We start from the raw sequence: 15,605 nt of genomic DNA, 5'->3' as shown, positions 1-15,605 counted from the left end.
TCAAAGACCAGAGCAGAAAGTAAAAAAATAAAATAGATGGCGTCCATATCGTTTAATATATTAATGAATTCGTTACTGTCAAAGAAGTCATTTATCTTCAAAGTGTCATTTGAAGACACACGGTAGCTTATTGAAGATCACTGGTCTTGTTCCTCAGCAAAGCCTGAGGGTGATAATGCTTTTCTTTTTTTTTAAATCAACTGAGAGGTGTGCAATATGTTTCATACAGTTCACCGTTATAGATTATCATCGCAATGGCCATGCGAGAATGCTTGGTTTGTCCAACAAAAATAGCTTAACGATAGTCTCAATACGACTATGCAATCATAGTGAGCTAGCGATGAAACATTTGACAACAGGTGAATTCGTTGGTTTCGTTTACATTGCGCATAACATTGTCACCACTAGTGTTTGCATAAATACTACGCGTCCAGATGCGTCATTCATGCCTTAAAAAATCGGTTTTACTTTAAATTTTGTTGAAAATTAAAAATGCTCCCTGAAATTTTGGGTAATTTTTTTTCGTAGTTATTTCTCTTGTTTTTAATTTAAAAAAAAGAACCCCTCTTTTTACTAGAATTTTGGTGAGGGGCCGTTCAAGTATTACGTAAGCATGTTTTTAGCCATTTTTGACCCCCTCCCCCCTTGTCAGCAAAAGTCAGTGAAACTCTGACCTTCCCCCCCCCTCCCTTGTCAGCAAAATTTCGTCATCAGCTATGTCTCTCTGAATCCTGACGCATATTGGTGGGATCAGAGACGCACACGGGGGGAGGGGGGGCTCGTGCCTCCCACCCACGACCAAACTCTTTTTTTTTTTTTTATGCAAAAAAATAATTTTTTGTAATTGAAATTTTGAAATGATGAATCGCATAAAGGCCATTGGCCCGCGGACCAAATATGGCCCTGGGGGTTATCTGATGTTGCCTGCCCTCGTCAAACGTAATTTTGTAAAAATGAACTAAGCGGCACATTTACAGATCGCTTAAGTGGCCCGGGGTACAATTCCAGAACATTTAAGCGGCCCGTGGCACATTTTCAGAACACAGTTCCAGAACACTTAAGCGATCCGTGACACCTTTAGAGATCCCTTGAGTGACGTGACGTAGTTTTAGAGCACTAAAGTGGTCCCCAATGCGGTTCTACATCACTCAAGTTACCTGCGACACATTCTCAGAAGATTTAAGTGATCCACGGCATATAATTACTGATCACTTGAGTGATGTGTGGCACAGTTCCAGAGAACTTAAGTGGCCCGGACACATTTCCAGATCAATTGGATCCACGAAACATTTAGAGATTTAGAGATCATTAAAGTGGCTCTGTAGGGCACTTATCAATATGGTGAATGTTGCTTCAAGTGCCCACAATCTAACAAAAGGTTTTTCTTGTTTTTGGCGCACCGAGTAAGATGCCAGTAAAAAATTTAATGTTTTCATAAAGGGTGGTAGATGACGTAAGTATTATCCAACCCCCCCCCCCTGTCATCAAAAGTCAGCAAATCGGAAACCCCCCTGTCCCCCCAATTCAAGTAATACTTGAATGGCCCCAGAGGCGTGAAACTACTCTTCGAAATAGTAAGTAATAGAAAACTAATGCGAGTATTATTTTTTCGGGTCACACTGGTCCCTAGTGACCTGAAATACCAGAGAATGTCGTATCGATGGTTACCCTCTATGTTGACTGAACACGGGAAGGGAAATGGTTCTCGGATTTTCAGCATTCGATGTGTTATAACAGTGAAGAGACGATGAGTTTGTTTAGGGTATACCAGATGAAACATTATATAACAGCTTATTTCAGCTTCCAAAAATGCTTAGTTAAAGCTGTGGAATTTCCTCGATGCACTTTATGGGTCCATAATTAATTTTAAAACATCCTAAACTATATGAATTTATGCAGTTGAATATTAAAAGACATAATACGGAGACATTAATTTTCATGCTTGAGAACATGTAAATAAAAAGTTGAAATCAATGTTATTGCATGGATATCCAACGCAATAGTAGGTCCGGGGCTAATTACTTCCTATTTAATCTCCTGGGCTTCGTATATCTCTAAGCGAACTCAATATTTCAAAAATCTAGAATTCAATAAAATTTTTAAAATTATTGATGTGGTGGAAAACCCCACCCAATTTCCACATTTCTACAGTAAAATCGACAATTTTAACACTGATTTCTATGAAGATCACCCTTTTCCTGACCCTCAAAGTGAAGCTGGTACTGGTAGCATTAAAGAAGTGACAAACCATTGTAAAGGCATAAACACGTCTGAAACTCATTGTTAGGGAACCACAGTAACCAAATTAAACGTTCGGAAAGTGATTTTTGAGGCCCAAAAACCATTGTTGCCCTACAGTTGTTTGGCCTGCTCTGACGAAATTTTAAAGTAGCCTATCGTTCAAGTCGGGTCCCATTTGGAATATATGCAAAATTTGGCGATGATTGAACTAAAATTGTAGATTTGTGTAGAGAACATACACACACACACACAGACAGACAGAAAATCCATTTTATATATATAGAAGATAATGAATATTTTTTTAATATAAATCATAAATTGAAATAAAAAATATCAAAATAATGACACAAAAATGGCTATTAATATAAATAAAACTAACACACAAAACTAACAACAATGGAGGTAGGAAAGCATTTATATAAATGAAAGACGTAATTATTCGAAATTATATTCGAGGAAGTTTTTTATATCATTCATTCCTTTTAGACTTAAGAGGTTTACTCTGAGCATTCCCCAAGAAGTTTTCTCTGAGCATTCCCCAAGAAGTTTTCTCTGAGCATTCCCCAAGAAGTTTTCTCTGAGCATTCCCCAAGAAGTTTTCTCTGAGCATTCCCCAAGAAGTTTTCGCATAGAAATATCGTATTCTCGAAATGATTTAGCTTACTGACATGACAGTTGAAATTCTCAGTTATGAATCAGTTATATGTTCTCAGTTAATGGTATTTTGCATTGGCATTTTTCTGCAGATAGAAAGGTTTTTAGCATGATTTATTCAACCGTTCGGAAATGACTATAAAATGCAAGTTCTGGCAGTGGCCGTGTTCTCTTAGTCCTGGGATAGATAAAAGCCAAATAGAGAGAGAATCGTCGCAAGCCTGCCTCTCTCTTTCGGATGAATATTGCCCAGTTTGAGAAAACATGTTTTCTGGCAGTGGGAAAACTTACTTAGTTGATCGTTGGTGGGGCTACAGTTTGAATGTGTCTTTCTTGGTAAGGAACATCGCCAATAAGCTTGGTTTTTCATCGACATTCCATATCAAGAAAAATTTTAAGACCTCAAACTATCCAGTTGTGTAGCCTTTTTGATAACCAGTGAGTCCCATTATTTACTGTTATTATTAGTAGGTGTAATGAAGATTATAAAGCAATTCGAGAGTTTTGGTTTTGCACTTTACCGGAAGATTTTTATTTTAGTTGGCAATTGTGTCACCCCAGGTGCCGTAGGAAATTCGGAATCACTTTGCCCACTTTCTATATAAGTGTCATTTTGTCTCAGAGTATCAGTTTCAAAGGTGCAAATGGATGAAATCTTATAACGTAAATATGAATTGAAACCATTCAACAGCTGCAAAAAAGACAGAAGGATGGCACCCCATCCAAGACCACTCTCGTGGGCTAGAAGAAACAATACACACAATCCGTCCGTGACTTTTTCTGCCCTAAAGGTCTGGACACACATATCCGCACCGTGCCCGACACGTGCGTCGGCCGAGTGTAGGTCATCACACGGTCAAAGAATAATTCTTTGCTAAGCAATGCAGCCGTTCACACATATCCGCACCGTAGCCGAGCACCGTCACCGCACCGCGTCCGCACCGTCACCAACTAGTTTATTTTATATTTTTACGGTGACGGTGCGGTCTCGGGAGAGCGAGAGAGCGCAGATTAGGTTTTTTTTATAAAAGAGGAGAGAGCTCATTTATTTTATGTCGATTGTCAATTTTCATCAATTGCTGAATTATTAATTCCATTTATTTCTTGATTTTAATCAATTTCTGCATTATTACTTTTATTAATTATGAATTTTCAATAGTTATGGAATTATTTCTTCCGTTAATTCTAAATTTTAAAGTCTATTCCGAAATTATTTCTTTTATTAATTCTGAGTTTTCATTGGTACTGAAATTATTTCTTTCAATTATTTTTAATCCATCGATTCTAAAGTTTTCCTTAATTTCGGAAACGGTTTCTCACATTAGTTTAAAAAATTACCTCCATTAATTTTTGTGTTAATTCACATTTGTGTAGTTGGTTTTTTTTTGTATGGGGGTATTTCTTAGCGTTCGTGTATATTCAGTATGCCGATTCCCTCTTCCTACAAAATATATGGAATCTTGTTAAAGGGAGGGGGTGTCCTAAACATTTTTCGTGCCCCGAAATTGTTTAGACGCACCTGGCCCCGGTTCTGTGGCACCAGCGTAATATGTAAAAAACATATGGATAAGCATTTTCACAACTTTGATGGGAAAACAAAGTTTAAAATTATGTTTCATTGCATATAACGAAATTTTGCCGAGGAGATTTTAGTTAAAATAATAATATAAACTTGGAAAACTAACGGGGTTTAATTTCCGATGTTTCTATAAATGAATAATTGTTTTGGTTTGAACATAAATTAAATAGAAAACGGTTCGAAAATTTTTGGGTTTTTTCTTATGGGGAAAATATAGGAGACATTTTAAATTTGGTACTCACATCAGATGCAACATGTTAAGCCATAAATGCTTGACCCATGTCCTGTGCTCCAAATGCGGTCCTCGTAAGCATTTGATGTGGCCCGTGACAACAAAAAACAAAACAAGGCTCTCGAGTGGTCTCAAGCACATTTCAAAATCACTTGAGCGACTAATGGCACACCTCCAGTTCACTTAAGTGGATCGTGATACATTTGCAGATTATCCTATTTGAGTGGTTAGTGGCACATTTCCAGATCTCTCGAGTGGCCCGCGGCACGCTTGCAGATCACTTAAGCGACACGTGCCACTTCTTTTTAGATAATTTTGGAGGATCGAGACTCATTTCTGGATAACTTAAGAAGTCCGCAAAATATTTCAAAACAATGAAGTGGCCCACACCTTCCAAAAAGTCGAGCACCTTTGTGCTAAATATCTGACAAAGGTGTTTCAGCGACTGAGACTTTGGCAATGAGTGCTTTAAATTACTATCGAATACTGGTGAGGCTTTATCATTGAATCAAGCCCCGGCAAACTAAACACCCCAATTGTTATTGATTTTAATATCCATTTGCCATCTGCAGAGAAGCCAATTTTCAGTTTAGAAGATTCCGCGAACACACACACACACAGAGTAAAAGATATGCTCGCTCTTTCGTACAATATGCTCCTGCTGAGCTGAGATACACTTCTCCGAGGTGTTATCGGAATTTGACACCACCCGCCCCTACAGATGATTATATTTATGATGGCCGTTGACTCTGAATAAAAAAAAAACGAGTGAGTAGGTGAGGAAGAGAGAGTACCCCTCTCCCCCACAGATTGTTTTAATTTCTATATGGCTTTTTTCTTCTCTCCCCTTTTATCACTCCGTAAATAATCTCCTCTCTCCAAACTATAAACAAGAATGCATATAGTCACAAACTAAGCAAACGGCCGTCTTTTTATTTTCAGCTGCATTTAAAGATTCTATCCTTTTTTGCGGCTTTGTCACATACAAAAAAATCTATCGGAGATCGATCCAAAATAAAAACAAAATTAAAATTTCTATAAAAAACACATGCACACACACATATACAGACAGATAAAAAATTTATATACATGTATAGATTATTTACAGAAATGTTTAGAACAATTAATTATTGTTAATTTACGCTAGGGTTATTATATCCAAATCACTCTTGTTAATTAATTTACTGAACATTTTGATTACACCGAACCGGCTGCGTTAAAGACTTGAAGCAATCGACACAGCTTCGTAGTCAGCATACGGCAGCGACACGGGCAACACACGGAAAGGTGTGGTCTGAAGAGGAACAAGCCGAGCCACGGCCAACTGACGCCCGAGCTACGGTCCTGGCACGGTGCGGATATGTGTGTCCAGACCTTAATTCGTATGTTTTCCTTTCGATTGCGGGTTTTTTTTTAACTCTTTCAATGTTGAATTCAACGTATTTTCTAGAGATGCTAGATTCTTGATTTCTTGCTTGGAGCTTTGAAATATGTCAAGTTGTTTTCTGTGTATATTGACTTACATTGCAGCGAAACCATCAGCTCGGGTGATATTTTCATCTTTCTCCTTCGTTCCGCTCAAAATTCGAATTTAAAATTCATTTTTTGTGAAAAACTTACAACCATATAATAACAAATGACTTTTTAATGCACGTAATTCATATTACCTCAACTTTCGCGTGTAATTTTCTAATTTATCGTAATGTTTCGTGCTTTAAGGAAGAGTCATAATCAAGTCATTTATGTTTCAAAAATAAAATTTCTTTGCATTTTGTTTTGCGTCAGTTTTTTTGTCATTGCTGTTCTCTTGACACGCCGTGGTGTTCACATTGCCTAAAAGATCCACTCACATCTTTGTTATGTACACAAACCAGGCAAAATCACTTCATTACGCCGGGTGACTTTGGTCCACACTCTTTTTTTTCATAAAAAGGAGAGGTGACCCATCAAAACGCAAACTACATAAATCATATCTACAAACCATAAATCAAACACAAAAACTTTATTTTCGACTTTCAATCAATGGATTTAATGAAATTTTTTAATTTCGATTTAAAGCTGGGCAACGTCAAGGTATTTCAAGTAATGTATTTACAAGGAGCGTGCGTGGTGGTAAATGATAGTAATCCATGCTCCATTTTGAGGGGGGAAGGTAAACTGACCTTTTTTAGAGGAATATTTTGATGTCATTGTGAAAGTTTCAGAATTTTTAACTCGCTGTATCCGAATAGTTTTTGTATCTGTAACATTAGCTGTTTGGTAATCACTCGTAAATTACTCGCTGTAGCAAGGCAATCATTATTAGCCGTACTCGTTATTACTCTCTATACTTTTTACTATATTTTTATTGCTGACCTTTCTCTTTTTTGCGGCTTTTATGTACACGTTGATAATAGAAAAATCCCCAGTTATTTTTCTTCATTCGCACCGTTGCGACATGGAACAACAATCGCTTCTGCCTCATAGACGGAGATAGACTTGAGAATCGGGGGCGGGGGGTGATAATAATGATGATGCCAATTCATATTGTTACGAAGGATAGAAATGTCAAAAGGCTTGTGAGCGCGTGTAAGGTACGCGTGGCATACGATTGTTCGAATAGAAGATCGAGGTTCTATGAACTCGGACGGTAGAATTCGAAGAGAGAAGACGTGTGGACGAATGAATGGCTGCTGTAGTTTAGCAGTACTTCTAGTTGCTGTAAATAAATCAGTTTCTTTGTTCTCAAATCCTCGTTCCTATGAGTTTCCACGCATCATGAAGTACCCGGCGAAGGAGCCAAGAGATATCCGCGTGACGGTACAACATGTATGCATTTACATTAGATCAGTTGGCTCCACCATTGACAATGGGGGGGGGGATAATTCACCCATGCCCCCCCCCCCATATCTCCGCCCTTGGTTTGCCTCGGTAATCGAAATGCTCGCATGCTTTCACAAGATATGGTAGTATCATGACAGTAATTCTACTTTCTGTGTTGGAGCTTCACTTGTTCAGTGAAGTAAAATTTCTACAAAACTTCATTTTTACCCCTGAAAAAGTAAAGTTGAAGAGACATAATTAACTAGCGTTAATTTATTTTAGCTTCCTTGAATAAGCCAGTTTTTACAGGTCGTTGAATGTTTTAATGCACAATCTTAGCATATTCTTGGAAATTATTTCGTGAAGAACATTTATATTCCGTGCAGTTTTCACCATATCAGTCTGTAAACAAGCACACATACGGGTAGGGTATAAATAGTATACCATGCAGTACAGTCACCGCTCAATTTTCTGAACTAATCCTCTGCACTGTTTCCTCTCAGCTGCGCGCTTGCGCGGTCACGCAAGCAAAATCATGAAATACACCATAGGTAGGTATTGCATATTGCCATTTCGCGCACAGCAGAAACAGAACCATGCACGCTAATTAAAAATTGGAGAGAACACGTTAGTTGTTTGGTTCCAAGCATATACCATTTCTTTGAACGTCCTCTCCTCACCTTTCACGAACAAAATGTTTAAGTCGGTTTAAAGGAGCGTCGATTATAGTGTGACTTACACACTACATAGCGGCCATTCAAGTATTACGTCAACATCGAGGGGGTTTCCGATTTGATGACTTTTGATGACAGGGGAGGAGGGGGGTTTGGATAATGCTTACGTCACCAACCACGGTGATTCTCATAATATAACCAAGTTTTTTGTAAGATGTAAAAACGATAACCTGAATATGGTTTGAAAAATTAAAATCAAAAGAACATCGAACACCAAGGTCAGTTGTTGAATCGGTCCGTGACAAAGCGGTATTGTTTATGTAGTATGAATAGATTGTAGGTGAAATTATATATATATATGGATCATTTAATCAGATCATATATCAGATTAAATGATCATAATCAGATAATATCAGATCATTTAATCACTTAAATGATCTGAGAATGTGCCGCGGTGATGTAGAACCGTACTGGGGGCCACTTTAGCGCTCTAAAACTACGTCACATGTCACTCAAGGGATCTCTAAATGTGCCACGGAGAACTTAAGTGTTCTAGAACTGAGTTCCGGGTCATTTAAGTGATCTGTGCCACGGGCCGCTTAAATGCTCTGGAAATGTACCACGGAACACTTAAGCGATCTATAAATGTGCCGCTTAGTTAATTTTTAGAAAATTAGGTTTGAGGAGGGCAGGCCGCATCAGATAACCCCCAGGGCCATATTTGCTCCGCAGGCTTTTATGCGATTTATCATATACGCCTTAGAGGGTGGGTCGCAATGAATTTATTAAAGATAAATTTTGAGTTCATAGCCTTCAAATAACATTGAAATTAACAGAAATTGATTATAATAACACATAAAGGTATTTTCATCCGAAATTTGAATTAAAAAATATTTTTTTGCATTAAAAAAATGAATTTTTGATCATCGGGAGGGGGAGAGCACGATTCCCCTACGCCCCCCCCCCCTGTGTACGTCTACCAATATGCGTTAGGATTCAGAGGGGCTGACGACGAAATTTTGCTGACAAGGAGGGGGGGGGTCAAAAATTGCTTAAAATTTGCTCACGTAATACTTGAACGGCCCCATAGTGTCACCTGCAGGCTAAAAAAAAAGTAAAAGAAATCAGATTCGGAAGTGGGAGAATCCTTACAAGAGTATTTAGCTTACAGGTAGGAATGTAGTGGAGTCCTAAGCTCATTGCTTTCGAAACTCCAATAGGGGACAAATGAAAGATTCTGCATTCATTCAAGCGCTTTGAATTTTTGCGGCTTCCGTTTCGCTCAGACTAGGATACACGGCGGGTAGAATATATGTATCGAACCAGATGACAGTGCTGTGTTGATCAAGTAGTGTGTTACCGGATATACATGGATAAAAAAAAATTCTTCTGTATCTTTTCTTTAAGAATAAGTAGATTTCTCTATTTTCGTCACAGGAAAATATTCTAACCATCTGCTGGTGAACAAACTTGTTGATAAACAATCTTTAGTTTATTTTACGATACTGGACACCATTTCTTCCGTGTATTTAATCAGCGCCGCGGTTCTTTTTCGTTTCATGAAATAGTGCTTTTCAAAATATATCTGTCCATGAAAGCTGTTTTATTTGCTATGAGCCACCAGAATAAGCCAATTCTGCGATTTCGAACCAGAGGCAACCGAACAACAGTTGGGTGATCAGCCAAAAAAAACAGATTAGAGTCTGATAAAGTCCGTCCACACTTTCATGTTCTTTCTCTCTCATCTGTATCGATTTTTGGATTTGATAGATTCGCCAAAAAAGAAGCTCCAGCCCCATTTATCGGTTTCAAGTGGAACAAGAAGCAAAAACGACCCGGTCTGTATTTTTATTTTCTTTCCACCGATCGATTCACCGAAAACACAAAAAAAGAACTTATACAAAAAAACATTAGTTTATCTTATTTTAATTATTATTATTGAAAATCTCAATATGAAATATTTAACATTGATTAATAGTATTTTCAGAAGAAAAAAAATTACGTGTTCGGAAAGGGAAAAACTGCGGGATCAGTGAACATGAAGTGGAGGAAAGTGAATTCGTTCAAAGATTGCTAATATGCCAACTGTAAAATGGGAAGGAAATTTTGAGACACACAAATGAATATACTTAATCGTCCTACACATAGCTATTTAAACGAGAAAGAATCATCCTACGCATCTTTTAAGATGTACGTCTTTTCACTTGTACGTCCGTGAGAATTTTTTATACAAATGATTATAGGATTGCGTGGAGTTTACGACCACTTAAAATGTCGACTGTGGCAATTTACATAAAGGGTGCGTTCGCGAGAGATCGTATTATAAGCCTTCTACGTATCACGGGTACGTCACTAGGCTGAAATGATGTTTCAAATGTTTCTATTTGAAGGATGTCGATATAGAAGAAAATGACGATCATCGTCTTTTCGTGGTATAGTATTCCAAGCACGAGATGAGACCATGAGACATGGCTATATTACGCCAAGCCATGTCACGTCGGACGGATCGTATTTAGAGGACTATATATGTGAACGCACTTTCAAGTTAAGTAATAACTTTATGCGTGTGCACTTTTACACGAAGTTATACGAACTTTGAAACGCGCGTTATTTCGCGGAATGAGCTGCGCATCTTTGAATGCTCAATAGGAAAAACTTATGAAAATACAAGTGGATAATCCTGTTGAAAAAAAGTCTCGCCGCTTAAGATGGTTCATCGTTTGAAGAGTCTCTCGGAATGCTGATTCTTTTAACCGGAGGATCCAATATTATACTATTATTCGTGCTTGAAAATTCAATTATTAGCAAGTTTTTTTTTCAATTTTCCCGTTCTATTTCTTTTGTAGTTTAATATGATCGAGTCTCCAACAACGCACATGAGGGCGTTTTTAACTTTTTTTCCCCTCGTTAAACAAAATTCTATGGCATCAAGGGTATTTGTGTAAGTTTCAAGCCATTCTAAGCAGTGGTTCTTCCTTTACATCGATATAAAATCACATCTTTAATTATAAGCACTCTGTATATACGCAGCCCTAACGTATTTATGTAGTCAGAGTTATGCTTGTTTCGTGTTCTTACTGGTGCTGCAATCTGCCTGCCATTCGCTTATGCATCAATCATATCCCCTCGACACCGGCCAAAAATCAGTCTCTTTTCGCGGCTTTAGTCCCGTATAACCTACCAACAAGGGCCCGCGTAGATCTTCTATACATTCCCTCAACCAAGACTACGATCTTCTGTAGATATGGTCACCCGAAAAAATTTTAATAGCTTGCAGCACTTCTGCTCTCGGCTTCAATACTCACGCGAGAGCCATAACAAATGCTATTGCATCCTAGAATACTGTGCACTATTTGCGATTCACTGTTCTAGGGGGTAGATTTAGAACCTCATCCAAGAACCGCCTTGGTCAAATATTGAAGGAATCAAAAATCCCTTACGCTGTGCTGTGTCATAGTCACTCGCAATACATTTTATAGTAAAGCAGAATAACACGTCCTTCGGAGCCATAAGAAAACCCTTGAAGGCATCTGCAGGCCATCACCAGAGTCACCTTTTAGTCATCTCAGACTATCCTTAGGTTAATATCCCCTGCTAAACTCAAGGGGTCGAGAGGCGAATATAGTGATTTCCAACAACCTATAAAGTAGAAGTCATCAATAGAAGAAGGTCAGAAGCTCGCTTTCGCACCAGTGACCATTTTTGCTCTTTACTAATCTCTGCCACGAATCTGAGCTGGAAGAGATCTCGGCAACGGGATAAGTCCAGTGGCAAAGTTCTGGCGTTCATTCATTCATTGCTCTTTACTAATGGATAGAACAGCAAGCATTTTCTCCTTTGCATATGTTCACGTGCGTTATTAATTTATTGTCCTTACCCTGATACCCCCTTCTTTTTTTCTTAAAATTGCATTAATTGTTTGTATTTTGCACCCAGTGAAGTTAGAAGCCACTAGCCTTTCACAATTTTGTATACTGAATAAATGAAAGACTGGTGCGTGTTTGGGCCCAAAAGTTAGCATTTTAATAGAAAGGTTTGTGTGACAAAATGCATGTGTACCCGGAACGAGTTCAAGTAAAATGAGTTTTTTTCCCTGTGTCTTTCTGAAGAAAGAATTTAAGAGGTTTTTTTAACATAAAGAGATTTTGCTCGGTTTTAATTCAAAGAAATTTTTAACATGCTTTGGTGGCAAATAGATTTTTTTTCTTCACCGGTTTACGCGTTGCGGCCGTACAATGAAAAGCTGTCTTCAGAACATTGAGATAAACAACCACCACGGCTTTATTTTTGTTTGTGGTTTCAGACCACGGTGTTCTGAAGACAGATTTCCGTCGAAGGGTCCAAACGCATAAATCAGTGAAAGGAAATCTATTTGTTATCAAAACGTGCTGTAAAACTTCTTCGAAAAATAAATGGTTTCTCTTCTCCGTTCAGATGAATGTGGTTTGTTTTTTAGTTTTTCCTATTCTGATGATACGTTTCTTCGTTCGTAGGTGCTGTCACTAGGTGCGGACGTCTTACCAGAGTACAAGCTTCAGAAGCCAACTGTCCACAAGTGGACAATTTTGCACTACTCACCTTTTAAAGCGGTGTGGGACTGGATCATTCTCCTTCTGGTCATGTACACGGCCATCTTTACGCCTTACGTGGCCGCTTTCTTGCTGAGCGAAGAGAAGGCGGATAAGCGCAACAAAAAGTACGGGGACGATCCTATAGTGGTAATCGACCTCCTCGTCGACGTCATGTTCATCATAGACATCCTCATCAACTTCCGAACCACGTACGTCAATTCCAACGACGAAGTGGTCAGCCACCCCGGCAAGATTGCCGTCCATTACCTCCGGGGTTGGTTCATCATCGACGTCGTTGCCGCCATTCCTTTTGACCTTCTCTTCCTGGGCTCTGAAACCGACGAGGTAAGCGAGCATCATAATTCGAATACGAGAAACATACTAAGATATAATGGAAGTTAAATAAATGTATGCGCGTTCTCCTACATGGAAGAATGTAATGCAAAATAATCCCGCTGGCATATTTGACTTAGAGCTCCTGAAAATCCTAGGCTGACTCACTCGCCATATTTGTGCCAATTGCGACATAAGTATTATGGCTAGAGCCAATACCTGTTTCCTATGTCCTTTTTTATTTTGCGATTAGACGTATTTTTGAACAAGAACATAGTTTTGCAGCTCCAAAATGAAGGACAATGGGTCCGCTCGGTTTATTCTAGGTGCCTTAATTTAACTAGTTCGCGTTTGCTCCGATGCAATTATACAGTATTCACGAAAGTACACGTCCGTCTAAGTTGTAAAGTTGAATAAGTACTTTTTCTTCTCCATCCTCGCGTCAATTCAACGCCGATTGATCGGGAAGAGAAATAATTCAATTAACGAAATACAGGACGGGGGCGAAAAAGAAATAGGCACTGACGCTGCTTCAAAAATTTTACCCCCACTGATGATTTAAGGCTTGCCTCGAAGTCGCTTGTAATTATCTCTAACATTCCAATTCAGAATTTTATTTTTTAATAAACATGGCGAAAAAGAATTAGATTTCAATTCACGGTAGCCATTCACAAAAGGAAGAAATGTAAATGAAAGCCACGAAACAAAAATGAAGAAAGAAAAACAAAATGATCTATAGGTTTCCCATACTCCTGCGGCAAAAGGTAACAAAGGCAGTTAATATTAGATTAGCAGACGACACGCATGATGCACGAAACGTCTGTTTACACGATTCACATTGATTTACATTTTTGCACCACGAAACCCGCACAACTCTAGCAACATAAATACGTTAGAGCCACACGCACAAAAAATCATTTCCCAAACGTGTACCAATTCGTTAGAACTTCCCCGGTGAAATGTTTGCGAGGTGCGTGTGTACGGTTAAGTAGTAGTAGTCGTCTTGGTTTCCACTGGCCATCTAGTGAGTGCTCTATTCGTGTCTGTTCAGTACTCCGGCCGACCTAATTGGCAGATTCTCATTTAGATATTCATGAATATATGTATGACTGTCACAGAGCACTCTCTTGGAGCAAAATGAAGCCAGCACTTCGTTGAATTGCAGCAACTGCGTCCAACTGATAATATTGAGATAAGTGATTCCATTTACTGTTTGGCATTGAAGAAAAAAGTAAAAAGGATTGTCCGTACAGCTTTCTATTGGATATAACACACAAAACGTTGACTTCAGATGAATCTCACATCGATATATTTCTGCCTGGAAACTAAAGGTGCACACATAGAGAATTTTTAATTTCCTTCAAAAATCTTAGAAATATGTCCTTCAAATTGCTCATATAAGTAATTTGTATGTATCTGTGATCCTTATTTTCCTACGAAATGTTGAAAGTGCCTACTTCTTTTTTGCCCGCCTGTGTATAGCCCTAAAACTTCACTACGATTATCACAAATTTTAAATGGTCATTTTAATTATTAGCCAATTCAACCACAAGCTCATTGTTATTTATCAAACATTCAAACGTAGTCCAGAAACAATATAACATTTCACGATTTATCCACTCGTTCGACGTATTGCGAAAAAAAAAAGTTATAGAGCGATCGGTCCAATATGGATTTTCCTTTTCATCGTTTAACTTTTTAAGATAGCAATGATTTACCCGCAATAAATTGTGGGACGTTATCTATTGTGCAGGAATGCGTGTAACTTTTCTGAAACATACTGTGCCAACTTCTATCGATTATATCGCCGACCTAAGACTCGATTCAATATCGAGCGCGAGCAAATGATCTCTCTTTGTTAAATGACTTGTGAGTGAGAATTGATGCAGCTGAAGGTCGTGTCGTTCATTCATTTTGCTAGTCGCGAATGTGATCCTGGTTTCGGACATATTTTTTTCATATGTTAATTCATAGTATCCAAAATAGTACATACGATGTATATTTTTGTATTCAGTGATATTACATGATTGCATTTGTTTGAAAATCATAGTTTTTTTCCTCCCTTCTTTAGATCACTGCGCTTTAATTTAATGTAGCAAATAACATCCACATATTTCGCCAAACTATTATTTAGATGTTTTCTCCCATTCGCCAAAACACTTCGTCTTCGCCAATGGCGACATAATTTGTTTAAGATTTATGTGCATGTAATAGATATTAGAGTTTATCATTACCTCGTGTTTAATTTCTTTTTATTCAATTTAAATATTATCTTAAAGAGCTTTTGCCTATTCATTTTTTTCTTTTCTCATTTCTTTCCCTTTATTATAGAAGAAGGGCTCGCAGTAGTAAAAACTCGCTCGTAATTCACCGCTGATCACCATGTAACTGAGCTGTCATGTTCTCCGTTAACAGGCATACGTAAAATGTGATGATAAGGAACTTAGCAACCCCCTGCAATAATATTTATATATCACCCACCCTCTTACGGTCCTCTTTGAACGAAAAAAACAAGAACA

At 38.2% G+C, this 15,605-nt stretch overlaps 1 protein-coding gene across 4 annotated transcripts in view; it reads left to right on the top strand.

The window, feature by feature from the left end:
• LOC149086498 (voltage-gated inwardly rectifying potassium channel KCNH2-like) overlaps positions 1-15,605 on the top strand; it is a 327,715-nt gene that overhangs the window by 239,284 nt on the left and 72,826 nt on the right. For all 4 annotated transcript variants that reach the window (XM_089255950.1, XM_089255949.1, XM_089255948.1 and 1 more), the window contains one exon: positions 12,676-13,098. In XM_089255950.1, the coding sequence (XP_089112076.1) occupies positions 12,676-13,098 (423 nt within the window). The remainder of the gene's footprint in view (positions 1-12,675; positions 13,099-15,605) is intronic.

This window comes from Pholcus phalangioides, unplaced genomic scaffold, assembly GCF_987345545.1.
Source record: "Pholcus phalangioides strain wild (caught in Gottingen) unplaced genomic scaffold, Ppha-v1.0 ptg000004l_1, whole genome shotgun sequence".
NCBI classification, from domain to species: domain Eukaryota; kingdom Metazoa; phylum Arthropoda; class Arachnida; order Araneae; family Pholcidae; genus Pholcus; species Pholcus phalangioides.
The sequence above is the reverse complement of the archived record's forward strand: the minus strand, read 5'-3'. Positions and strand labels throughout refer to the sequence as shown.